The 20,879-nt window shown below is 33.0% G+C and overlaps 6 protein-coding genes across 6 annotated transcripts, besides 7 other annotated features; 2 read left to right on the top strand and 4 right to left on the bottom strand.

Moving 5' to 3' along the window:
- Positions 1-9,888: part of a mobile genetic element that runs on past the window's edge.
- Positions 420-677: a mobile genetic element.
- A 453-nt stretch (positions 9,889-10,341) lies between the features above and the next one.
- On the top strand, positions 10,342-11,190 carry TVAGG3_0129250 (uncharacterized protein; the record flags this gene model as incomplete). Its single annotated transcript, XM_001300656.2, has 1 exon — positions 10,342-11,190. The coding sequence occupies one exon, from the start codon at positions 10,342-10,344 to the stop codon at positions 11,188-11,190; it is 849 nt and encodes a 282-aa protein (XP_001300657.2).
- A 4-nt stretch (positions 11,191-11,194) lies between these two features.
- Positions 11,195-11,437, bottom strand: TVAGG3_0129240 (serine threonine-protein phosphatase family; the record flags this gene model as incomplete). Its single annotated transcript, XM_001300655.1, has 1 exon — positions 11,195-11,437. One exon carries the CDS (start codon positions 11,435-11,437, stop codon positions 11,195-11,197), a length of 243 nt encoding a protein of 80 aa, XP_001300656.1.
- Positions 11,438-11,455: 18 nt separating this feature from the next.
- Positions 11,456-11,818, bottom strand: TVAGG3_0129230 (uncharacterized protein; the record flags this gene model as incomplete). Its single annotated transcript, XM_001300654.1, has 1 exon — positions 11,456-11,818. The coding sequence occupies one exon, from the start codon at positions 11,816-11,818 to the stop codon at positions 11,456-11,458; it is 363 nt and encodes a 120-aa protein (XP_001300655.1).
- Positions 11,819-13,624: 1,806 nt separating this feature from the next.
- Positions 13,625-14,411, bottom strand: TVAGG3_0129220 (ubiquitin-like family; the record flags this gene model as incomplete). The annotated part of the gene is made up of 1 exon (XM_001300653.2): positions 13,729-14,403. The coding sequence occupies one exon, from the start codon at positions 14,401-14,403 to the stop codon at positions 13,729-13,731; it is 675 nt and encodes a 224-aa protein (XP_001300654.2).
- Positions 14,412-15,109: 698 nt separating this feature from the next.
- On the bottom strand, positions 15,110-16,212 carry TVAGG3_0129210 (spectrin binding; the record flags this gene model as incomplete). The annotated part of the gene is made up of 1 exon (XM_001300652.1): positions 15,227-16,117. One exon carries the CDS (start codon positions 16,115-16,117, stop codon positions 15,227-15,229), a length of 891 nt encoding a protein of 296 aa, XP_001300653.1.
- A 282-nt stretch (positions 16,213-16,494) lies between these two features.
- On the top strand, positions 16,495-17,796 carry TVAGG3_0129200 (protein ubiquitination; the record flags this gene model as incomplete). Its single annotated transcript, XM_001300651.1, has 1 exon — positions 16,495-17,796. The coding sequence occupies one exon, from the start codon at positions 16,495-16,497 to the stop codon at positions 17,794-17,796; it is 1,302 nt and encodes a 433-aa protein (XP_001300652.1).
- A 10-nt stretch (positions 17,797-17,806) lies between these two features.
- Positions 17,807-17,916: a mobile genetic element.
- A 7-nt stretch (positions 17,917-17,923) lies between these two features.
- Positions 17,924-17,950: a mobile genetic element.
- Positions 17,924-17,950: a terminal%2Cinverted (terminal inverted repeat of tvBac_53III transposon ID:TVAGG3_0129180).
- Positions 17,951-18,079: 129 nt separating this feature from the next.
- Positions 18,080-18,112: a mobile genetic element.
- Positions 18,080-18,112: a terminal%2Cinverted (terminal inverted repeat of tvBac_53III transposon ID:TVAGG3_0129170).
- Positions 18,113-20,879: the final 2,767 nt, after the last annotated feature.

The raw sequence follows: 20,879 nt of genomic DNA, 5'->3' as shown, positions 1-20,879 counted from the left end.
TACTTTCTTTCAGAATTCATATCTACGGCAAACAAAGTTCAAATTTGTAAAAAAGTCAACTTGAAAAATAAAGAGTCATGTACCCTACTTGTTTGAAGTTTTGTCAAAAAATACTCTGTTATTTTTTTCCTTTAACAATGGCAAAATCTTCTTTGAAGGTAAGTATTGTCAACCTTTCATATTCATAGTGTGTTTGAGGTAACTATCTTGAACTATTTGTTTCACATCTTCATTTGGGTCATTGAAATCGGTAAGTTTTGCGCATAGAACCATATTTCTTCAGAATTTGTTAAATCTTTAGCAAGGTCGTAAAAAAGCTTTTGTTGTTTCTTCTGACTAAATGCAACATAAACCATATCTTTATCTTCTTTCATTTTCCATTCTTCAGTATATATCATATACTTATAGATAAATCTTTTCTTTCCTTGGTACTGAACGCGTATTCTTTTCTGAATGCTTTTGTCTTCTTCATCATTATCTTCTCTCTGCTTTGTACAAAGTCGTCAAGAAGTTTACAAACATTACCATGCATAGCAGGCGAAGCCCACATTGCTATTGAACTTAACTAGGAACTTAATTGAACATATATACCTTTTAGATGTGATTGGTAAGTTTTGTCTGTCTTGGTACATTTTTTTAAGTTCTTTACATGTTCAAACTCACTGAGGAAAGTTCATGAAAGTGCTATTAATTCAAACCAGTCTTTAGGGAAGATACGTATCTGCGAGCAAAAACATGCTTGTTCAAATACTTTGCATTTGGACATTCGTTTTGGACTGAACGGAATGAGGACGGAGTTGTTTGTTAAACTGTATTTACTCGTATTCTTCATTTATAGCTTCATGGACTATAACTGTTGTTGTGTTTCTCTGTTGTTGACATATCTGTCCTTACATACAAAATTAAAAAAATAAAATAAAAATTAAAATTAGGCGTTATTTGTTTTTAAGTTTGGTCATCCTTTCACTATATGGACAAATATACTAATTTTATCCTTTAAAAATATTGCAAAGGCGGCTCATTTAGCTCAGTGGATGGTACCTCGCTACAGGCGTCGAAGGACCTCGGTTCAATCCCGATTCGCGCAGGTTTTTCCTTTTATGCCAGTGAAAATTTCATGTACATAGGTTACTTGGTTTAGACCCTAGTGAAGAAAATAGAAACGATATTAAGTTTACACTTTGTATAAGCGTGGACGATAAAATTTACTGACTGACGTCGGACATTGTCTTTGAAAAAGTAAAGACTTGTCTTGAAAAAGTAAAAGACTGTCTGAAAAAGTAAAAGACTTTCTTGAAAAAGTAAAAACTTGTCTTTGAAAAGTAAAAGACTGGTCTTGAAAAAGGTACGGTATCGTTGAAGATGCAAGACCACTGTTCTCAAATTTGAGAACTTTACACCAAAAAATTCTTGAAAAAGTAAAAGACTTGTCTTGAAAAAGTAAAAGACTTGTCTGAAAAAGTAAAAGGACTGGTCTGAAAAAAGTAAAAAGACTTGTCTTGAAAAAGTAAATAGACTTGTCTTGAAAAATAAAATAGACTGTGTCTTTAAAAAGTAAAAAGACTTGGTCTTGGAAAAAGTAAAGACTTGTCTTGAAAAAAAGTAAAAGACTTGTCTTGAAACAATGACCGAACATTAGGAACCCAAGCAGATGAGTCAATCTACCTTATAGAGATAAATGAGCTAGTTAGGAACTACCTGAGCCCATCTGAATCAAGCGTTAAAAATAAAACGCTTACAATGTATTTTCAGCAACTTTCGTTCAATAATTTTATACACATTCTATCTCATCTACTTCAACTTTTCTTTACCTTTCGTGGAGCCCATACATTTTCTCAAACTTTTCAAGTAGTTCTGTTCAGCAGCTCTCATATCATTAACAAAAACACAACCTTACTCTATTGACTATACTGTCATATCTTTGTGTTATATTAAATGTTCCTTCCTATCTTATATCTCTTTGTATTGCAAGTCCTGTTGGTTTCTGAACGATGTAAAGTAAGCTTCACTGCAACGTTCCGTATCGAATGAACCATATTGTATGAAATTATATCAACAACTGGGTCAATCCAGAACAAAACTACTGTTATAAGAACTTTGTCGATGAGATTATGGGCTCTTGTTCCATAGAATTCTTAACCGATATCATAAAGCTCAGATTTTTTGTCAAAATTTTCTGATTAGAAGCATTTTTTAACCCAGGTCGTGGGGATGTTTTGCTTTCAGAGATAGTTTAAAATGCTCTGACAAAGAATATTTTTTTGTATTTCTTTGAGTATCTTACGTAAATCACCGTATTCTAACTATTTTGGTCCTCATTGGTCTATCTTCTTAACTGTTTTCAAACTCAATGTTTAACATTTTCTGTTCTTACATTTACAAAATAAAAAAAATAAAAAAAATAAAACTAACTTTTTTTCTATCCTTAAAGGAATTCCATGATTTTCATAGGAATCTCTATCCGTTCGGTTTTTCGAGACGGTAGCACATCTTATCGAGGAAATTCATGAAATTTGGTCCATTTTTCAGCAAAATAACTGTTTATGTATAGAATGTTAGATCTTAACCTGTTTTCTAACCTCTTTTCTAACATGGTCTAAAACACCACAAAACTTCATGAAATTTCATACGGAATTCAGCAAAAATAAATTGTTTATGTTTAGAATGAGTATCTAACATGTTTTTCTAACACGTTTTCCTAACATGGTCTAAAACACACAAAACTCATGAAATTTCATACGGAATTCAAGCAAAAATAATGTTTATGTTTAAAAGGGTTAGATCTTAACTCTTTTCTACCTCTTTCTACCCCAGTAATATTTTAATAAGCGTTTTACATGGTAAACGATGAATTCGTGAGACTTTAAACAGTTTTGTAGCTTTCGATTTCCTCTGTCAGTACATTCGAACTGTTTTATACTATGCCGAAGTCTCTTTATATTTCTTCTTGACATCAGATAGAAGGAAATCTTCTGCTGTTGGATATTTTTTGTTCAGAAATTCTAACATGTTTCATTTTATCTTCTGCTGGTTTTTCTGCTTCTTCTTTTAAGTCTGCATAGGTCGTTTCTCCATTCTTTCTATCTTCTTTGACGAGTAGGTATTATTTCTCTCATTGCTGCCTTACATTTTGAACATTGCGGGTTCATTTTAGCATTGACATTGAAACTTACCTGCTAGTATGACTAAAGCGTCAATGGTTTTCTTTAACTCAAAAACTGCAGGTTTTATCTGTTCGTCCATACCTTTACCTCTTCTATCTTTATCTCTTATTTCCCTACACATTTTGCAACAACGAAACAAAGTTGTCGTAGGTCTTAAACTCCCAGATTTATAATATGTCAGAGAATGTTCTATATAACCATATCGCAGTCTTTGTCCATAACCTTATGGTTGCAATGAAATCCTAGAAACTCATAGTTTACCTTACGAATGAACTTTCTTTATTTCTACTGAGTCAGTTCATGTCCGACTTCTATTTCTCGAATTCTGGAATAGTTGAGTTTTTGTTGTTGGATTTCAGGCATTTTTGGGTAGATGGTCGATGAGGTCGCATGTCGTAAAGATACTGTCATTTTGTTCATCCTGTGCGTGCAATCTAAATTATTTGTTAAAAGTTCTTGCTTTATCTTCTGGATTGTTGTTTCAAGTATATGAAGAAAAGGAATGAAGCTTTTCATCTCTACTAAACATAGATGTTTGATTCATGACTAAAAGAGTTTTGGTGCTGTTGTTTGCTAACAATGTTCTACAATAAAAATAAAAAAATATTTTTTTTTAAAAACTAACTTTATTTTTTACTGTTTTTTGTGAAAGTGTCAAAACTCATGAATTTCATGCAGTTTTCTACGATGTAGAAAACGTGTTAGAAAAGTGTTTGATCTAACATTCTAACATAAACATATTGGTCTTTACCTCATTACGAAGAAGAAGTCTTAACAAAACATTTACGATGAAGAAGTTTCGACAAAACATTTACGATGAAATTCATGAAAATTCATGAAAATTCCAAGAAGGTTAGAAAAGAGGTTAGACCAGAAAGAGTTAGATCTAACATCTAACATAAACATTATTTTTTGCCGAAAAAAATGGTTCATTTACTCACAATATTTTTGTACAAAACGACCCCAAAACTTTTAAGTTCTTTCTGCAGCTTTCTAATTGCTATCTTAGCGAGTTCATTTCTCTCTAAATTTCTCTCCTTTAAAATCTTCTTGTTTCCCATTGGTCTAGTTCGTATGGCGAGTCTCTATACTAGAACATATCTCACGTTCATCGTTCTTTTTTTTTTTCATGCAATTTCTAACTTCTTCTTCGAACAAAGGTTTAGCATTCTCTACTGTATCTTCAAGTTCTTCTTCATCTAATTTACTCATGAACTTTCTTTGTCATATGGAGTCCAGAATTTTTCCAACTGCCTATACAATATTTTGGAGAAGCCACATTGCGTATTATAGTTTACAAGTCTTGGTCTACATACGTTCCTCTAACCTGTTTGATTTTCATCAGAATTCCTGCATGAACTGTGTATAAAAAGCAACCCGCGGAATTCCCGGGTTGGTATATTCTTCACAAAATGCCTCAAAATACTCTTCCCAGGACTTATTTTCCAACAACCTTCTAAAGTCTTTCCTAAACTGCTGACACATATTTGTTGCATTTATATAACCTATCCTGTCTCTACGGAAGACTTTCAATACCGTTATAAGTGCGCTTTGTTGAATGTTTCGCCATTAGATTTGTTCGTGAACGTTTTTGCTTCGACTGTCATACTGTTCTTACAATAAAAATTAAAAAAATATTTTTTGTGGGACGTCGGACATTCGTTTGTGGCTTAACCGTCGGACCACAAACGATAAAAATCTCGAACAAAACATATACGATAAAATCTCGACAAAACAATATACGATGAAGTCTCAACAAAACATTACGATGAAGTCTTAACAAAAAATATACGATGAAAATCTATTTCCTGTGTTGTTGTCAAAATGTCAGTTGTCACACTTTTTCAGAGAATTAAAAAACCGAGTGACCGAGTGACCTGGTCGCCTAAATATATATTTTTTTCTATCTTAAGAAATTCATGAAAATTCAAGAGGTAGAAAAAGGGTAGAAAAGAGGTTAGATATACCCAATCTACCCTAAACATTATTTTTCAATACTTTTTCAGCACTTTTCCGTAGTTATATATGAAAGACAATTCGAGATAAAAGTCATTAGTACAATGGAATAATATGTTGCCACACCATTTGTTGTGAACCAAACTTGAAAGTCAGAGAAACTGTTACTAGTGGTTCGTAGAATTTAGAAGCAAAGTCATAAAAGTCCTTACCGTACATAGAAAACTATTGTTGCTTGAACTAAACTTGCATGACACATAACATTTTGAGGGTCGAAACACGTTTCTATAAACTGTCAAATCTGTTGTGGATGTATAAATTAAAAGGACCGTCAGGTGGTAATGGTTCGTTCTGGTTTAGCAACCGAAGAAATTGTGCCCAAGAACGTTTGTCTACTGCCAAAATAAAAAACTGTGTATCTCTTGGAGGGTTAATTTCAATCTTTTGAAATGAAACTGTGGAGTTTCATCTTGTCATATTCTAGTTTCAGATTGTACGTTCCGTTTAGTAAAGAGTCGTATTTTTCTTGAAATTCCCAATAGTATTTGTTTATTTGAAGTTTGAAAGTCATTTAGAGTCTTCTCAAGACTTTCGCCTGAACGAACTGTTAAAGAGTCTCATTTAAATTTGTCTATTAGACCATCATCACCTTTATACTGACCATGAAAATCTACTGCGAACATAAATGCGTTAGTTCTATTTGAAAACAAAACTCTTCTAAATCCTATTGCCTTTGCATCTGAAGGACTTTGAAGCCAACGAATTGGATAATCAAACCTGTAAGCACCGGATGAAATTTCTTCATCTGATACAGTCCTACCGGCATTTGTAAAGATATAGTCTAACGGTTTTGTATCTGCTACTTTTGTTCTTTGTTTTTCAACCTGAAACATTTAATATATGTAAAAATATACTGTTTTAAAATAGTATGCCATATAGCTTCTTGAATTTGTTAAGATATAGTCTAACGTTTTTTCCATCTGTATCTCTAGCGTTTACATAAGCATAGCCTTCCTTAGTAAAATATACTTGTAATTTTCTATAGTTTACGCCGGTATAAAGGTAGAAAGAGTCCTGTTCTTCGCTATAGTAGTAAAACTCAAACGTATGCTCGCCATAGTCTGTAATTTCAATTGCTTCATCTTCTAGTTCGTCGACAAATTCGAATACAATATCTCGAAATTTGCCTTTGTTCTTATTGTTTTCAGAACAAGTAACCCAGCGTAAGTTTTCAAGTCTATTGTCGTTTCTTATACGGTTTATATGGTCTACAAAAGGTAGATTGTTAGGGTTCGGTATAAAATGAGTTGCAATGACAATATGTTTAAAATAGCGTTTCCCACTCATACTCATCCTAGCATATCCGTTATTTTGCTCCCATTCGCTTAAAACTCTTTTTGTCTTTTTGTTTCTGACTTCAAAAGGCTCAGAACAGTGAATTTCATATTTCTCATCTAACAAACAAGTTTCCCAACGGTCTTCTTCAACAAACTCAACGTACATTTCAAATAAAATAAAAAAATGTTTTTTTAAAAATATTTTGTTTTAAATGGTATGCCATTTCATATTTCTCATCTAACAAACAAGTTGTCTGACGGTCGTCTCCAACAAAACTCAGCGTACATTTCAAATAAAAATAAAAAAATATGTTTTTTTTCTTTACTTTACATAAGCCTGCTGCCATAAGTCTTTGACGCCAACCATACCAGCTAATGAAGGTTGACTTGGTTTAGTTCCAAACTAAACTTTGGTTTTGGTTTATCTTCAGTTTTTGGCTTTTCTTCTTCTATCGGTTTTTCGTCACTTTTCGGTTCCTCTGACTTTACCTCACTTGCAGGTATGGTTGTGTCGTCAACATCTTCATAAATATCATATGCCATTTGTTTTTGTTTTCCTTTCAACTTTTTGTGTTTGTTGTAAAGTTTAGAATATTTCGACTCTAAGTCAATGAGATGTTCTATAATGAACTGTTGGTCAGTGAAGTAAACTTTTCCATCTGTTGTCTCGAAAGCTCCTTCAGACTTCAATATTTTATTTGTGAGAGTCTGTTTCTTTTTTGAGATACTAGCCGTTCCATTTCTATGAAAAGTGACTTTATAGTTAGGGTTTGTATTTCCAGACCTGCACTTTCTATTATTGAATTTTTCTCTTCATCTGTAAGTTCTTTGACAGGTTTTGACAATGGTTCTGAACTTTTTGTTTGTGGTGTCAAATCTACGGTTTCAACTTCTTCGGTCATTTCATCTCAGTAAAAAATTTTAGTTTGGTTTGTTTTCAACTGGTTGTTTAGTTTTTTAAGTCGGTCTAAAACTTCCTGAGGTATAGGAAGAACTTGACAAACACGTTGTGTAACTGCTGGAAGTCGACAAATCCATCTTGAACCCATTTGTCTCAATGCTGTATTGTTCATTTCATCTCAGTAAAAAATTTACATTCCCCAAGTTTGAGGCGGTTGAGGTTGGTTATTGTTTACCCATGTTGTGCATGGTTATATCCTCTGTTAAAGAATCTTTCACCTTGGTCCATATAGTGTCCTGCTTGGTTATAGTAGTCATTTGCTTTGTTATAGTAGTTTCCTGCTTGTCTTCCTACATTGTCCATCCATCCTTGAACTTTTCCTCTTGTTTCAGGATTTGGAATAAGATTTGCTGCATCTCGTGCTACATCCCAACCTTTCTGTACAGTTTGTATAATAGGTTGTGCTTTCTCTTTAAGTATACCTAATGTACTCAAAATCTTCCTTCCAATCCAAATACACCTCTGGCTATTGTTCCCACTGCGGGTAAAAATCTGGATGCAACTCCTGCTAATGCGCCAAATAAACCCATTTCTTATGGGTTAAAAAATGACGAATCCAAACAAGGACCCCTATGTTTCTAAAGCACAAAGAAAGCACTCATGATAAAAATCTTTAGTTCAACACCAAATGCTTGGTTTATGGATATCTTGGAAAACATTCCGAGATAGAGAAGATGGACCACCATACTGGCTAATATTTGTTGGTCAAAACACAAGATACTGTGAAGCCATACCATTACAGTCCAAAAATATTTTAGATGTGAAAACTGCTTTGACAATATTCGTTGACAAATACCATCCAACAAAACTGACATCTGACTGTGAAAGTTCTTTCAAATCAGATGATATTAAAAACTATCTGCGTTCAAAAAATGTAAACCAATATTTCATTGTCGACCAAAACCATTCTGCTCTTGGTGTCATTGACAGTTGTATAAAAATCTTAAGAGACTTAAACCAACCACAAGGTGGTGAAGCAAATGAAATGTCATATGACGACAAATATAGACACTTCTCCATGGCAAAGATGAGACAAGTTTTAAATATTTACAATAGCCGTAAACAAAAAGGTTTGGGAAACCACTCCCCCGAAGAAATGAAAAACAACCCTGACTTAGAGAAAGACTATATATTTAATAGTTTAGTCAAAAGAGACAAACAAGAAAGAATGCCAGGCTTCAAACTTAAGAAAGGTGACAAAGTAAAAATAGAAATACCTAAACGCGACCCATATGAAAATACTATTGACTATGACAACAATGGGAACGACAGGTACTCACATTCGTGTTCGTAAAAATAGAAGAAAGTATACAAGAGAATATTATGAAGTTTTAGGCAAACATGGCAAAATGTACAGACTGCAAGCAGAAGATAAAACTACTATTGTCAGACCTCGTTTCAAACTTGTCAAAGTTCAAGGTGGTATACTTTCAAAGACAGTTCCTAACAAATATAAGACAACTCCTGACGAATATGCTAAAGAAGTTGAAAATGACGACTAAGCAATTCTATACCATGCGTAAACTGTCATGTAAGGTGGCATGTAGTCTTTACTTTGTCCCGTTGTTTGCGTATATCCTGAAACGCGATGTGTATGGTTTCCATCTCCCTGAGTGTCATCCAGTAACAATTTATAGCAAACTGAACGTCGTCTTTAACATCATATCCTTTACCTTTTTTCATTCTGCCAATCCCAAAATTTATGCTTATGCCAACCTGCTTGAGATGTACTTAAATCTATGTAGTGACTGTGTGCAGGTAAATTTTCACCTGAAATCGTTTTACTTCCACCTGTTTCCTTTGAAGAGTTTGCACAATACAAAAACCTGTCGACTATTTGAGTCCAAGTTCCGAGACCAAGTACTACTTCTGGTCTGGTAGAGTTCATTGACGTATAAATAGAGCCTATAGGATATAATGTTTGAAGTATTTCTGTCTTTAATGTTTGAAGCTCTGTTTTGTCTGCTTTCTTGTCATATAAATCTTGAGCAGTGAATTTAATATTATGTTCATCCTTCATGACATAAACATCTTTACATCTAATGTTTAACATCGTCGTTATGTCGTCATCCGATGTTAAACCTTGTGGAAAGTTAGGAGGTTTACAATATATTGCATCCCCACCAGTTTCTTCAACCGTTCCTTCAATACTTTCTATAGCAACAGTTGTAAAACTTGTATGTGTATGGTTCTTGTCTGCTTTCTTCTCTAACTCATCGTTAACATAAGTTTTATCTGCTTTAAGGTCTAAACATCCTGAAACCCATCCTGTATCGGCTTTAACTTTAAAAGTCTCCGATGTCCATTCATGGTACCAGTCAACCCTTTTTTTCATTTCGTTATCTTTTTCATCCACATATTCCTTATCCGCTTTCTTCTCTAACTTACTAGCCACATATTCCTTATCTGCTTTCTTTTCAAGGCTAACGTTTAAGTCTGTTATTTCAGATATAGAATGTGTATGAGTCTTTTTAGAATATTCGTTTTCAGCTCTTGTCACTTCACTTGACATTTTATTGTCAACATATGTTTTGTCTGCTAGTTCAGGATGAGTATGTTCTTTTGTTGCATAAGCATTGTTAGCTCTTTCTTCTTCTTTTGCTATTGCATCGTCTACATATTCTTTGTCAGCTTTGTTGTCAACATCCGTTTTCAAAAGAAGTTCATTTATAGGTTTCTCGTTTAAAGTTCCTTTTGTTGGATTTATACAGACAGTATGGTTCTTATTGTCTTGAAACAGAAACTCATCTGTCATTGGGTTTAATGTCAGTTTTAAGTTTCCTTCTTTCAATGACTCAGATATCTTAGAATAGTTTGAAAAGTTTGTTGTGTTCTTATTTAGAGCTTGCATAATGAGTTGTCGGTTGTGTTGTATTTCTCTCATGGAAGCAATATCTTTCGACATTTTTATTCTAGATAAAATATGCTTCCAATAGAAAAAGAAAATTCAAGAGTTGCTACAACTAAACCATTAGATGAACTTTTTACTAATGTCGGTCAAAAGTTTGAGACAGAGACCGTAAAGCATGAAGGCTATCGTTTTGACTACCCATTAAGATGGCTAAGAGACCCATCTGTCACAAAAGCTATTGGCTTTCGTAGAATGAAGTTTGTGTCTGTAGAAGATAAAAGTTTTCCATTTATTGTAAGGTTTCATATAGATTATATATCTGAAGGGAAACGAAAAATGTGGGAAGAAATTGAGCTAATACAAGTTGACCTTTCATCTTCTCTACAGACTGCGTTAAAAAATATAGAAGATAAAATAAATTCATGTTATGCAAAATATGCTGATGAATATGCAAATACCGAGAGCACACTTTATGTGAGAATTGTATATGACAAACAAAATTCACAAGTGTCATTTCAAATCTACGAAGACAATCCAAAGAAAGACGAACAAATATATACAGAATTCACTGCAATGTCATGGTATTATTTGCAAAGAATGTTAAATCAGAAAGTCGAACTTCCTTTAGCAAATATTTACAGTCGATATGCAAGAGATGAACCATATTTATTTAAAGATGTTTTCGACCCAGCTGCTATTATTGTTCATGCTTCATTTTCTGGCGCCCAAAACTCTTTCTTATGCTTGGCAAATGACTTTTACGAAAAACCTACAAAGTTATACGAACCACCAAGTGGAAGTATTTCAGACTTTCAAGTATGGTTTACTACAGATGGAAGAAAAAGAATAATTCCATTATACCATGCGTTTTACTTAGAACTTAGTTTCATATACAACTACTATCGAACGGTAAAAATATAATCTTTTAATACGGTTGAGGTGTTGGATTTGGTTGCCAACTAGACTGTGGTGCAGGTTCAGGCTGTTGTATAACAGGAGCTTGTTCTTCTGGTTCAGGGTCTTTAGGTATAATACCAACGAACTGACCTACTCTTTTGCCAATATTTTTGACTCCGTTCCAAATTCCTCTTCCTACGGTTTTTATTCCATTCCATATACCTCTTCCAACATTTCGAAAGAAGTTTCCAATACTACTGAAGAAACCCATTTTACTATATGTAAAAATCTAATGTCCACCTAGTCTCTTACGTTTCCTGTTGAGTTCCATAGCATTCTTTAACTGGAGCTCATACATTCTATTTCTCCTCTGGTAGAAAACATACTCTGGGTCAACTCCTGTGTTCGCGTCATCTGCATAGAGTTGTTTATATCCCACTTCAGGGTTTGTATAAAACTCTTTCCATCTCATATTTGCATACCATGGTGGCAAACCTAACGCAGCGTCATTTGACATGGCAGTTTGCATTTGTACATCTGTTGGCACTTGACCATAGTTTGCCATTGCAGTTTGTATTCTAACTTCATTTGGAATATTCTCTGGGTTTGGTTGTCCAGGTTGCTGTGCATTCGCTAAGTTCTGTGCGTCCATTTAATATTAGATAAAAATATCTCTTACGAGTACATATGCTGAACATTTGCAGGCATTGGTTCATCTTCATATTCTCTGTACTTTTCTGCCACGTCAAATAAATAAATGACACAATGGAAAAAACCTAAAACAAGTAGTCCTATTTCAAACCACATTTACTTACTAATAAAATTTCTTTATTGTGACACTTTCTCCAGTTTATAGGACCTCTCTCATATTCTATCTTGTCATATCTAAACTCATAGTCATGTATGTCCTCTAACCATCTCATAACGGTTTCCAAACCACTTTTATCGGATGTAAAGTAAAAGCATGGATGGTTATGTAAAACGTCTAAAGTTTCTAAAGAGTCTCTCAAAGTCCAGTCTACTTGGTATTGAAAATCCCATGTGTTAAAGAACGGCGGGTCCACTATAAAGAAAACATTTTCCTTGTCTTTATATTTTCATACAAATCTGTCCAATGACATCTCACAAACTCTATACCCTCAATATATTTTTCTATGTCCTCTTTGAAAACATTTGTATAGTTAAGATATAAAACTTTTGACATAAGTGTTTCAATGTCATGAACTCTTATAGAACCACTATATAATAGTCTAGCAGATATACTATCCCAGTCTATATATTCTGCTTTTTTCAAAACCTCTCTCACAATATTTTTCTTATCTAATGGTATACGTTCCATCTTACCTATAGGTATCTTTTCTTTTAACTCTTTCAATATATTGTTTGTGTCTGGAATATGTTTGAGACGGTTCATATAGTTGTCGAAGTCATTGCATATAATCTTTGAGTCTGGGAATATTGTATGGCACAAATGGGATATATAGAAACTTCCACCGAACAAATCTACAAATGTTAGACCATTCGGTAGTTTCTTAAGTTCTCTCAATATAATATCTTTACATTTACTCTTATTTCCAAAGAACGGTAACGGAGGTTTTGTAAAATTCATTTATATATAATAATAAAAATGTTTTTACCCGAAAAGTGACAGAAAAGTGACAAAACATGAAAACATATATAATTTGTGAAAAGTGAAACATTATATAATGTTTTCGACCCAGAAGAAGGCTTCTTCCCAGAAGCAATGGAGGAAGAAGAAGAGTCCTCCGAATTCACACCAGAAGACTAACAATTTTCCGAATAAAAACTTCATTTATACTAAACATCTTCGGGGCTAGAAGGGGCGCAGCCCCTGGAAGCCCCACTGCCTTTTTTTTTTTTTTTTTTTTTCTATCACAACAAACAAGCCATTTACTAATTAACACATATAAGAAAAATATCAAATTACAAAACAACTTTCAATATCATTCGCATCGAATTCTATTTTTTCATAATTATCAACTACATGTTATTATATAATATATGTCGGCGCATATTCCACTCTATACAAGTGTCAGACACACTCACACAAAGCTGTGAGATTCATACCTCTATCAGTAGGACTTCTCAAATCAAGAACACATATGTTTCACTATCGCACATCTGTGTAGGATCTAATTAACCCTTTGGACTGGTACTTCAAAATTTGATAATTTGATAATTTCATGTGATATTATCATTTGCCTTTAAAACAACTGTGCGTTAAACTAGACACGTTTCTCTATCATAATGCAAAATATCAAAGTTTGGGAGATTCCCAAAGTGTCTGAAACTGATCATAAGGGTGAAAAACCGTTTTCCAGAAGTTGGGAACGTAGGGTATTTTTTTGGATCAAATCCATTTTAATAGAATTTATATACTATTCATCTATTAGTAAACACTACCGTATATTATTTTTCTAGTTTTTAACTTTCTACGCATGTTTATTATTACCTTTTCTTCTTCTTAAATTATGCAGAGAGTAAATGAAAAATTCAAGAAAGTAAATTTTATAAATTAATTTTTATTAATAAAAATGTAAATTACTGAGAGTTTTCCTTAACTATGTTGTAACCTCTAAAGCAAGCAATAGTTTTTGCCTTATCTTTGCCGAGAGCAGCGTAATATTGTGCTGCTTCAGTAAAATCGATTTTAAGCTCGTCAGCAATTTCCTTAATAACATCAAAGTGTCCTTCGAGCTCTTGAAGTAATTTTTGGCGTTCTTGTTCGATAATTTTTTCATCTGTACTAAAGATTTCTGGTGCAGCCTTGTCTGGTATATCGCCATTAGCCAAATAAATAGCAGCACGGTTTACACAATAAAATGACATCTCAAGAGCTTTTCTGATCTTAGCTTCATCTGTAAAACCGCAATCTTTAAGTGTTACAATGTATTCGTTGATTTCTGATGGAGCTGGCTCCGTATGTTCTGCGCATCGATCTCTGTCCGGCATTTTATATCCTGCTCTCCTCTTTGGAGCTTCTTTTTGATGATCTTGAAGAATTCTTACAATTAAGCAGGCTCCATTATCTAATCCGAGACTGCTTACCAATGTTTCTGGTGATTGCTTCTTGCATTGAAAAATAATTTCGATTTCTTTGCCTTGAAATCCATCCTGAGTTTTCAAATAGTTAATAACATCTGCAATTGTTGTAGATGGGTTGGCATTGTTCATCTTGAGTGTCTCATTCTTGCACCTCAGATTGATTGTCTGCATTATTTATAAATTTACAAATTTCAAAAAAATTGCCAAATTTTTTTTCGAACTATTATGTTTACATCTATTCAAATTTATTTCAAATTCTATTCTTAAAATTTTCTCAATAAAAATATGAAATTACTATACAACATTCAAGCTAATAATGAAATACACCAGCGATATTAAAAATTTTATTTTGACTTGGAAGAGATTTTAATCAACTCAAATCTCCCCAGGGAGTTTGAATAAAGAAGCAATAATGAAAATTTGGACTATGGTTAGTGTACTTATATCAAACATGTGGAACAAAGTGGGTTTATATAAATATATGTATGTTTTAATAAATCTCATATATGATATGATGTATTATTGAAATGGTTTTTGAAGTGTACTACAAAAGAGTATAATTCTGGAGGATGCTATCTCGTTTGATTCTTTTGGATGTAATCACATTCTGTTCGCATATTTTCCTAATCGCGAGAGATATTTTGCATATAGATGTGTCCATAATGAGGATAATATGTAATGGAGCTTGACGTTTAGCCAGATATTTTTTGTAAGCACTGAGATTTAATTTGTGAGAGAAGACTGTCTTATCTGATCTTTTGATCTGCTTACAGTTATTCTGAGAGTGCCATTTGGTTAAAGTACCCGATTCGGCTGAATGTGTCGAAATTTTAATCTTTATTTAAGAATTCGACCGAAAAAAATGGTTTGGTTTAATTACGACATCTGTGTAATGCCATTCTGGGAACCATTGCACTTTAATTATACTTGGAAAAGTCATAGGTATTATGAATTTTTTACAAACAAACAGAAAATATGATAAAATTACATAAAGTTAGAGTTTCGATTCCAATTGAGAGAGTTGAGCCGAAATATCAATAATTTCTGACTGAAGATCCTCAAATTTAGCTTTAAGTTGATTTTCAATTGGAACATCACAATCAATTTTATATTCCTGGAGGAACTCTTTTGAAAAGTATTTCTGGAGAAGATAATCCCTTGAATACAGCAAATTATTGCGTAGAACACTTAAAATTTCTGAATAATTATGGTTTTTCGCAAATGCCAAAGGAGATATGTTTTCATCATTCTCAATATTTGGATTTGCTTCTCCTGAAATAAGAATTTTGCACATTTCAAGATCTTTTAAATAAACAGCAATATGTAGCGCTGTATTTCCTGACATTGATTTCTGGTCAATGTGAGATATCGTAGGGATATTTTGATTGAGGAATTCAAGGGCAGTTGTGGCTTTAGCATAAATTAAGTTTTGTGTTAGTAAAATAACTTGTGAATACCTTTTGTTTGTAACTGCTACATGTAATGCAGTCGTTTTAAAATCATTTGTTTCATTTATAGAGCTTAGAATCGGAATATCAATTTTTTGTTGGAAAGATTTATTTTTTAACATTATTGCTAAGCATTCGTATGATTCAGTGCAGCATGCGTAGTGGATTGGAGCCCATTCTCCGACATATTGAAATAAATCGACTTTATATTTTTCCAAAAGATATTTTAGAGTTTGTGATTGTTCGCACAGAATACAAAGAACTATCGGGGTTGGATCTGTTATAAAAGGAAATACATTTTTCTTGGATTTCGATTTAATTTTGAATTCTCCATGGAAACATTTATTGATTTCAGATCCTTCCGGCACTAATTTAGCTATACTTTGATTGTTTCCATTTATTATTGCTTCAGAAAAGCTTTTATCCATAAATTCCATAAGTTTTTTTTTCCAAAAAAAAGTCAAAACTAAAAAATAAACATTCAGAATTCCACGAAAACGAGGGACCAGGCAGCTAATGCTGAAAATTATCATTATTCAAACTCTCTTCAAATTTTAGGGGGGAAAAATATACTGACACTTTTTCAAATTCAGAAAAATTGATATTCACAAAACCTTTTATTTGTTGACGAGTTAATTGTGTCAGTAACAAAATTTGTGCACCATTACAATGTATATGTAGAATGAAGGTGAGTACTATCTTTTGTTCCGCTATTATATTGATTTTTGCCATAGATGTTGTTGATCCATTTCAAATCAATAAAAATTTTGTTTATTAATTAATCCGAACAAACTAATTGAATTATAAAATTTTCATGGATGAGGAAGAATTCTCTCTTTCTGTGGCCGGATTATCAAATCCAGGCAAGAATACTCTCCCTCTAGATTTTTGTTTTATTGTTAATGGCAAAAAATACTATTGTTATTCATTATATGCCGATTTTTTATCCCCAAAAATTGCAAAATTGCATGAACAGGATCCAAAACTTGATAAATTCGAAATTAACATCGAAGACGAGTTTGAAACCTTTGATCTTGCATTACAGCTCATGTATGGCGAAGAAATTTCTCCAAATGCTTTACAATCAAATTATCTAAACAAACTCGGCAAAATTCTCGAGAACGAAGAAATATGTAAGGCTACTGAACAGTGGTGCGAGCAAATGTCGCCACAAGATGCAATACTTTTGTTGATTCATAATCCGGACCAAGGAAGATACAAAGATATAGCAGTTGAGATAGTTGCGAAGTCAATGTACGAGCTTAACTCAGGAGATCTCAAAGATGTACCGGTTCAAATCCTCAATGAAATCTTTGTAAATCCAAAACTTGCAATTTTGAACGAAGAAACGTTCTTTACAATCATAATGGACCTTATTAACCTAAAGGGTCCAGAATACAGAGCGCTGCTCTCTCATGTTGATTTCCACCACTTATCAACAGATTCAATGAAGAAATTTGTTGATACAGTCTCAACCCACGATGTTTCGTCAGTGCTTTGGAGGTCATTGCATAAGCGCCTTACTATGGAAGTCAAAGAAAGAAGAATTCAGACAAGATACATCAAAAAAGAAATTCCAATTCCTTACGACGACAAAGACCCTCACAACGGCGTTTTTACATATCTACGAAAGCAATGTGGTGGAAAGAACCCCGTAGATGCTCATTTGGTCGAATTAAAATCAGGAGACACGGAATGCTCCGTTGCCGCGAAATTACTACTTGACTACGGTACTAAAGCAAGGTGGTACCTCGCTGAGAAAGAAAACAACACTCTAACGTTTGATTTCAAACATGGCAAATTCGCATTAAGCGCATACACTATTACTTCCGGCAGCTCTAGCAGCTACTGGGAATATCCAACAAGTTTCATATGGGAAGGATCGAACGATGATAAGAAATACGAATTAATTGACGAAAAGAAAGACAACAAAGACCTTGGAGCCAATGAAAAGACATATACATGGAAGTGCAACCTCTCTCAACTTTACAGATACATCAGATTCCGTCTGAAAAACGTGACAAGACATGGAGGTCTTTACTGCAGAGAATTTGAGTTATTTGGCGCATACCAGGAACCAGAAACAGAAGCATGGAACATGGCTACTAAGGAATAAACTTTTTTTTGGGTGAACTTATGCCCCTATAACATATAGTCTTCAATTCAGATGTTTAAGGTTAATTTTCAATGACGCTTCACGCCAGTTGTCAGAAATTTGAATTAAGATCAGATGGGCATGCTTAAAGGGTGCTCTTACTACTTTCTGACATGCAATGAAAAAATCAATATATCTTTATTTTAATAGCAGAAAAGAATTGCAGCCATATTAGGTACTCTATAGTGATTTATATTTACTTTCTCCTGACCAGAATTATTAACTTGTGTGTCAAAAAATTTGTGAGAATGTCAGAAAGTGGTAAGTGCACCCTTAAAAAATTTCATTTGTTTCCCTCAATTCTTTTTAATTTTTATGCACTTCTCGGGGACTATCTTTGAATGCCATGCCCTACGGGAGTAAATATACAACTAAGACAGTGATATTCTAGAAATTTGAGTCTGTCCCTAAAAATTTTTGATGGTAAATTTAAGGGAAAAATTTGTATTAATTGAGGGTAATTTTTTATCATTTTGATATCATTAAAGTCAATTACTATTCCAGAAGAGATACAGCGCTATCAACGCATTGTTAATTTAATTTGGGATAATGAAATAACAGAAAAAATGTCGATAATATAGTAAATCAACTTGTGTCATTTTACAATAACAACGAGACTAATCTTAAATTCATCCAGAATATGTTTTCTGTTTGCAAAGGTTTTCAAATAAAAAATGATCAGATTTTTGATGAAATTTTAACAAAATTTATCACAAAAGCATTAGCAAAACAAGATTCATCCATCTTTTTGTTACTAAAGGATATTAGAACTTTCAGATCCACAGATGATTGGCGGGATATTGATGAATTAAGGTTTGCAATTGCATTTCATCGAAATGATATTGTTGAAGACATTTTGAATACAGATTTCGATCTATTTCAACAAATAGCAACAATGGATATTCTTCAGTACATGAATTATCAAGTATTTCTTTTTGCAATCAAAAATAATATTTATTCAAATGCGCGTGATGTAAGATATTTAAATTATGATTTTGTACTCGTTAATCTATATCCAATGGAATTCTTCCAGTGCATTGTTAGATACGGATATGATGTTAATTTCTGTTATTTTCAATATTATGATCTATATGATCTTCTAACACAAGCTCTCGAAAATGAGAAATATGAACTAGCAAAATTTCTTGTTATTGAAGGTGCAAATGTGAATTCTAAACAATCTATATCATATGGATCAACAACATATAATTCTTATACACCTCTCAAATTTGTGGTAATATTGATATGGCAAAATTTTTATTGGCGCATGGTGCAAATGCGAATGAAACATTTAGATCTTGTGGATGTTTTCATCATACTGAAAAAAATATACTTGTATTTGCACCAAACATTGAGATGAGAAAGTTATTAGAGCCCTTGGTTAAAAACAAAATTCCATCTACTTGATTTTAATTTTTTATTAATTTTAACAGACTCTCTAAAAGGTTTTATAAACAATTATTAATAACAATAAACAATTAAGTAATTGCTGATAATCTGCTTTTTATTTAAAACGTGAAGATCTGTATTTTGTATAATTGATGTATGTGTATATATTGATATGTAATGTGCAGGCTGTAGAGCCATCAGATAATCTGTATTTCGCATTTCTAATACTCATTGGTTCATTTCAAAATTGAATAGATAAGAATTTTTTTTTAAACGTCCAGTAATCAAAAATTTGGAAGTTTGGACCTGGATTCACCAGTGATTATTTGATATCCTCAGATTGCAAAGCTTGTAGTGATTAATGTTGTTTTAAATAAAAAACTATTATCGATATCATTACTAACCAATATTGCTTTTTAGCATGTCAAAGCAATGGAAGAGGTGAGGAGAGAAGAACAAGAGGATTTCAATCCTATATTGGTTAGTGCTTACCACACATAGAAGCCAACAACTTGAAGATGAGAGATTCAAGATCATGGAAACTCTTGAAATGGTGAGGATATAGAGCACTGAGAAATTCTCTAAGAAAGGAGGAAGATCCAACCAATAATTAGTTTTATTAATTATAATTCTGTTATTTTTACATCATATTCACAATATAGATATAAATACTAGAATGAAATATGTATACATTTAAACGATTGATAGAGTGAGTTTTAGTATTGATTTACAGAAGATTAATAATTTGAATAGTTTACAAAGGTCACAATTAAAATTTTAAAGATATTATTATTCGATATATGATATAATACATGATTTAAAAAAAAAAAAAAAAAAAAAAAAAAAGGTATTGGGGCTTCCAGGGCTGCGCCCCTCTAGCCCCTGAAGATGTTTAGTATAAAACCGCTTTTTAACTTCACTTAAAATGCCACGTAAGATACGTAAGAATATACGTAAGAGGAAGGGAGCATTGAAACATCCAAAAGTAAAACTGACACCACAACAACAGTTGCAACAACAAATGCTGAATGACCCCACTATGTTGCAACAAATGTCAAGCAATCCTATGCTTTTAAACCGAGTTGTTGGTGCACAGAGTGGAGGTTTAAGAGCGGCACTTTTAGCGAAAATGGCAGGCTATGGTGGAGCTGCAGACGGAACAGCATATAACCCTCAAAGTCAAATGAATTTGAGTTCACTCAAAAATCAAATAACAGATGTCAAAAAGTCAAACATAGACATACAGAAGCAAATAAGTGAAAACGAAAAGAAACTAGAATATGACAGACACACAAAGAAACTCAATGAGTTAAACGTAGAGAAAAAGAAGAAAGAAGAACAACTGAAAGAACTAAGTACAGAGGAATATGCGAAAAAAGTGTCAGAAAAAGCAGCAGAAGTAGCAAAAATGGAACATGATGTCATAAATTTGAAAAACCATACTACTCAATATAAAATACTGAAAGATGAAGAGATAAAACAAAAAGCCCTGAAGACATATATGGATAGCGATGAGTATAAAAAAGAAGTTGAAGCAAATGTAAAGGCAGAAAAACTTTTACAGTTGCAAAACCAAACCGTACAGTATGAAAACTTAGCACAAGAAAGTAAAAATAACGACGCAGCCATGCAAAAGGCAATGAAAAGCGCAGAAT

Source organism: Trichomonas vaginalis, chromosome IV (assembly GCF_026262505.1).
Source record: "Trichomonas vaginalis G3 chromosome IV, whole genome shotgun sequence".
Lineage (NCBI taxonomy): Eukaryota > Parabasalia > Trichomonadida > Trichomonadidae > Trichomonas > Trichomonas vaginalis.
Note: the sequence above shows the minus strand (reverse complement) of the source record. Positions and strands in the feature narration are given on the sequence as shown.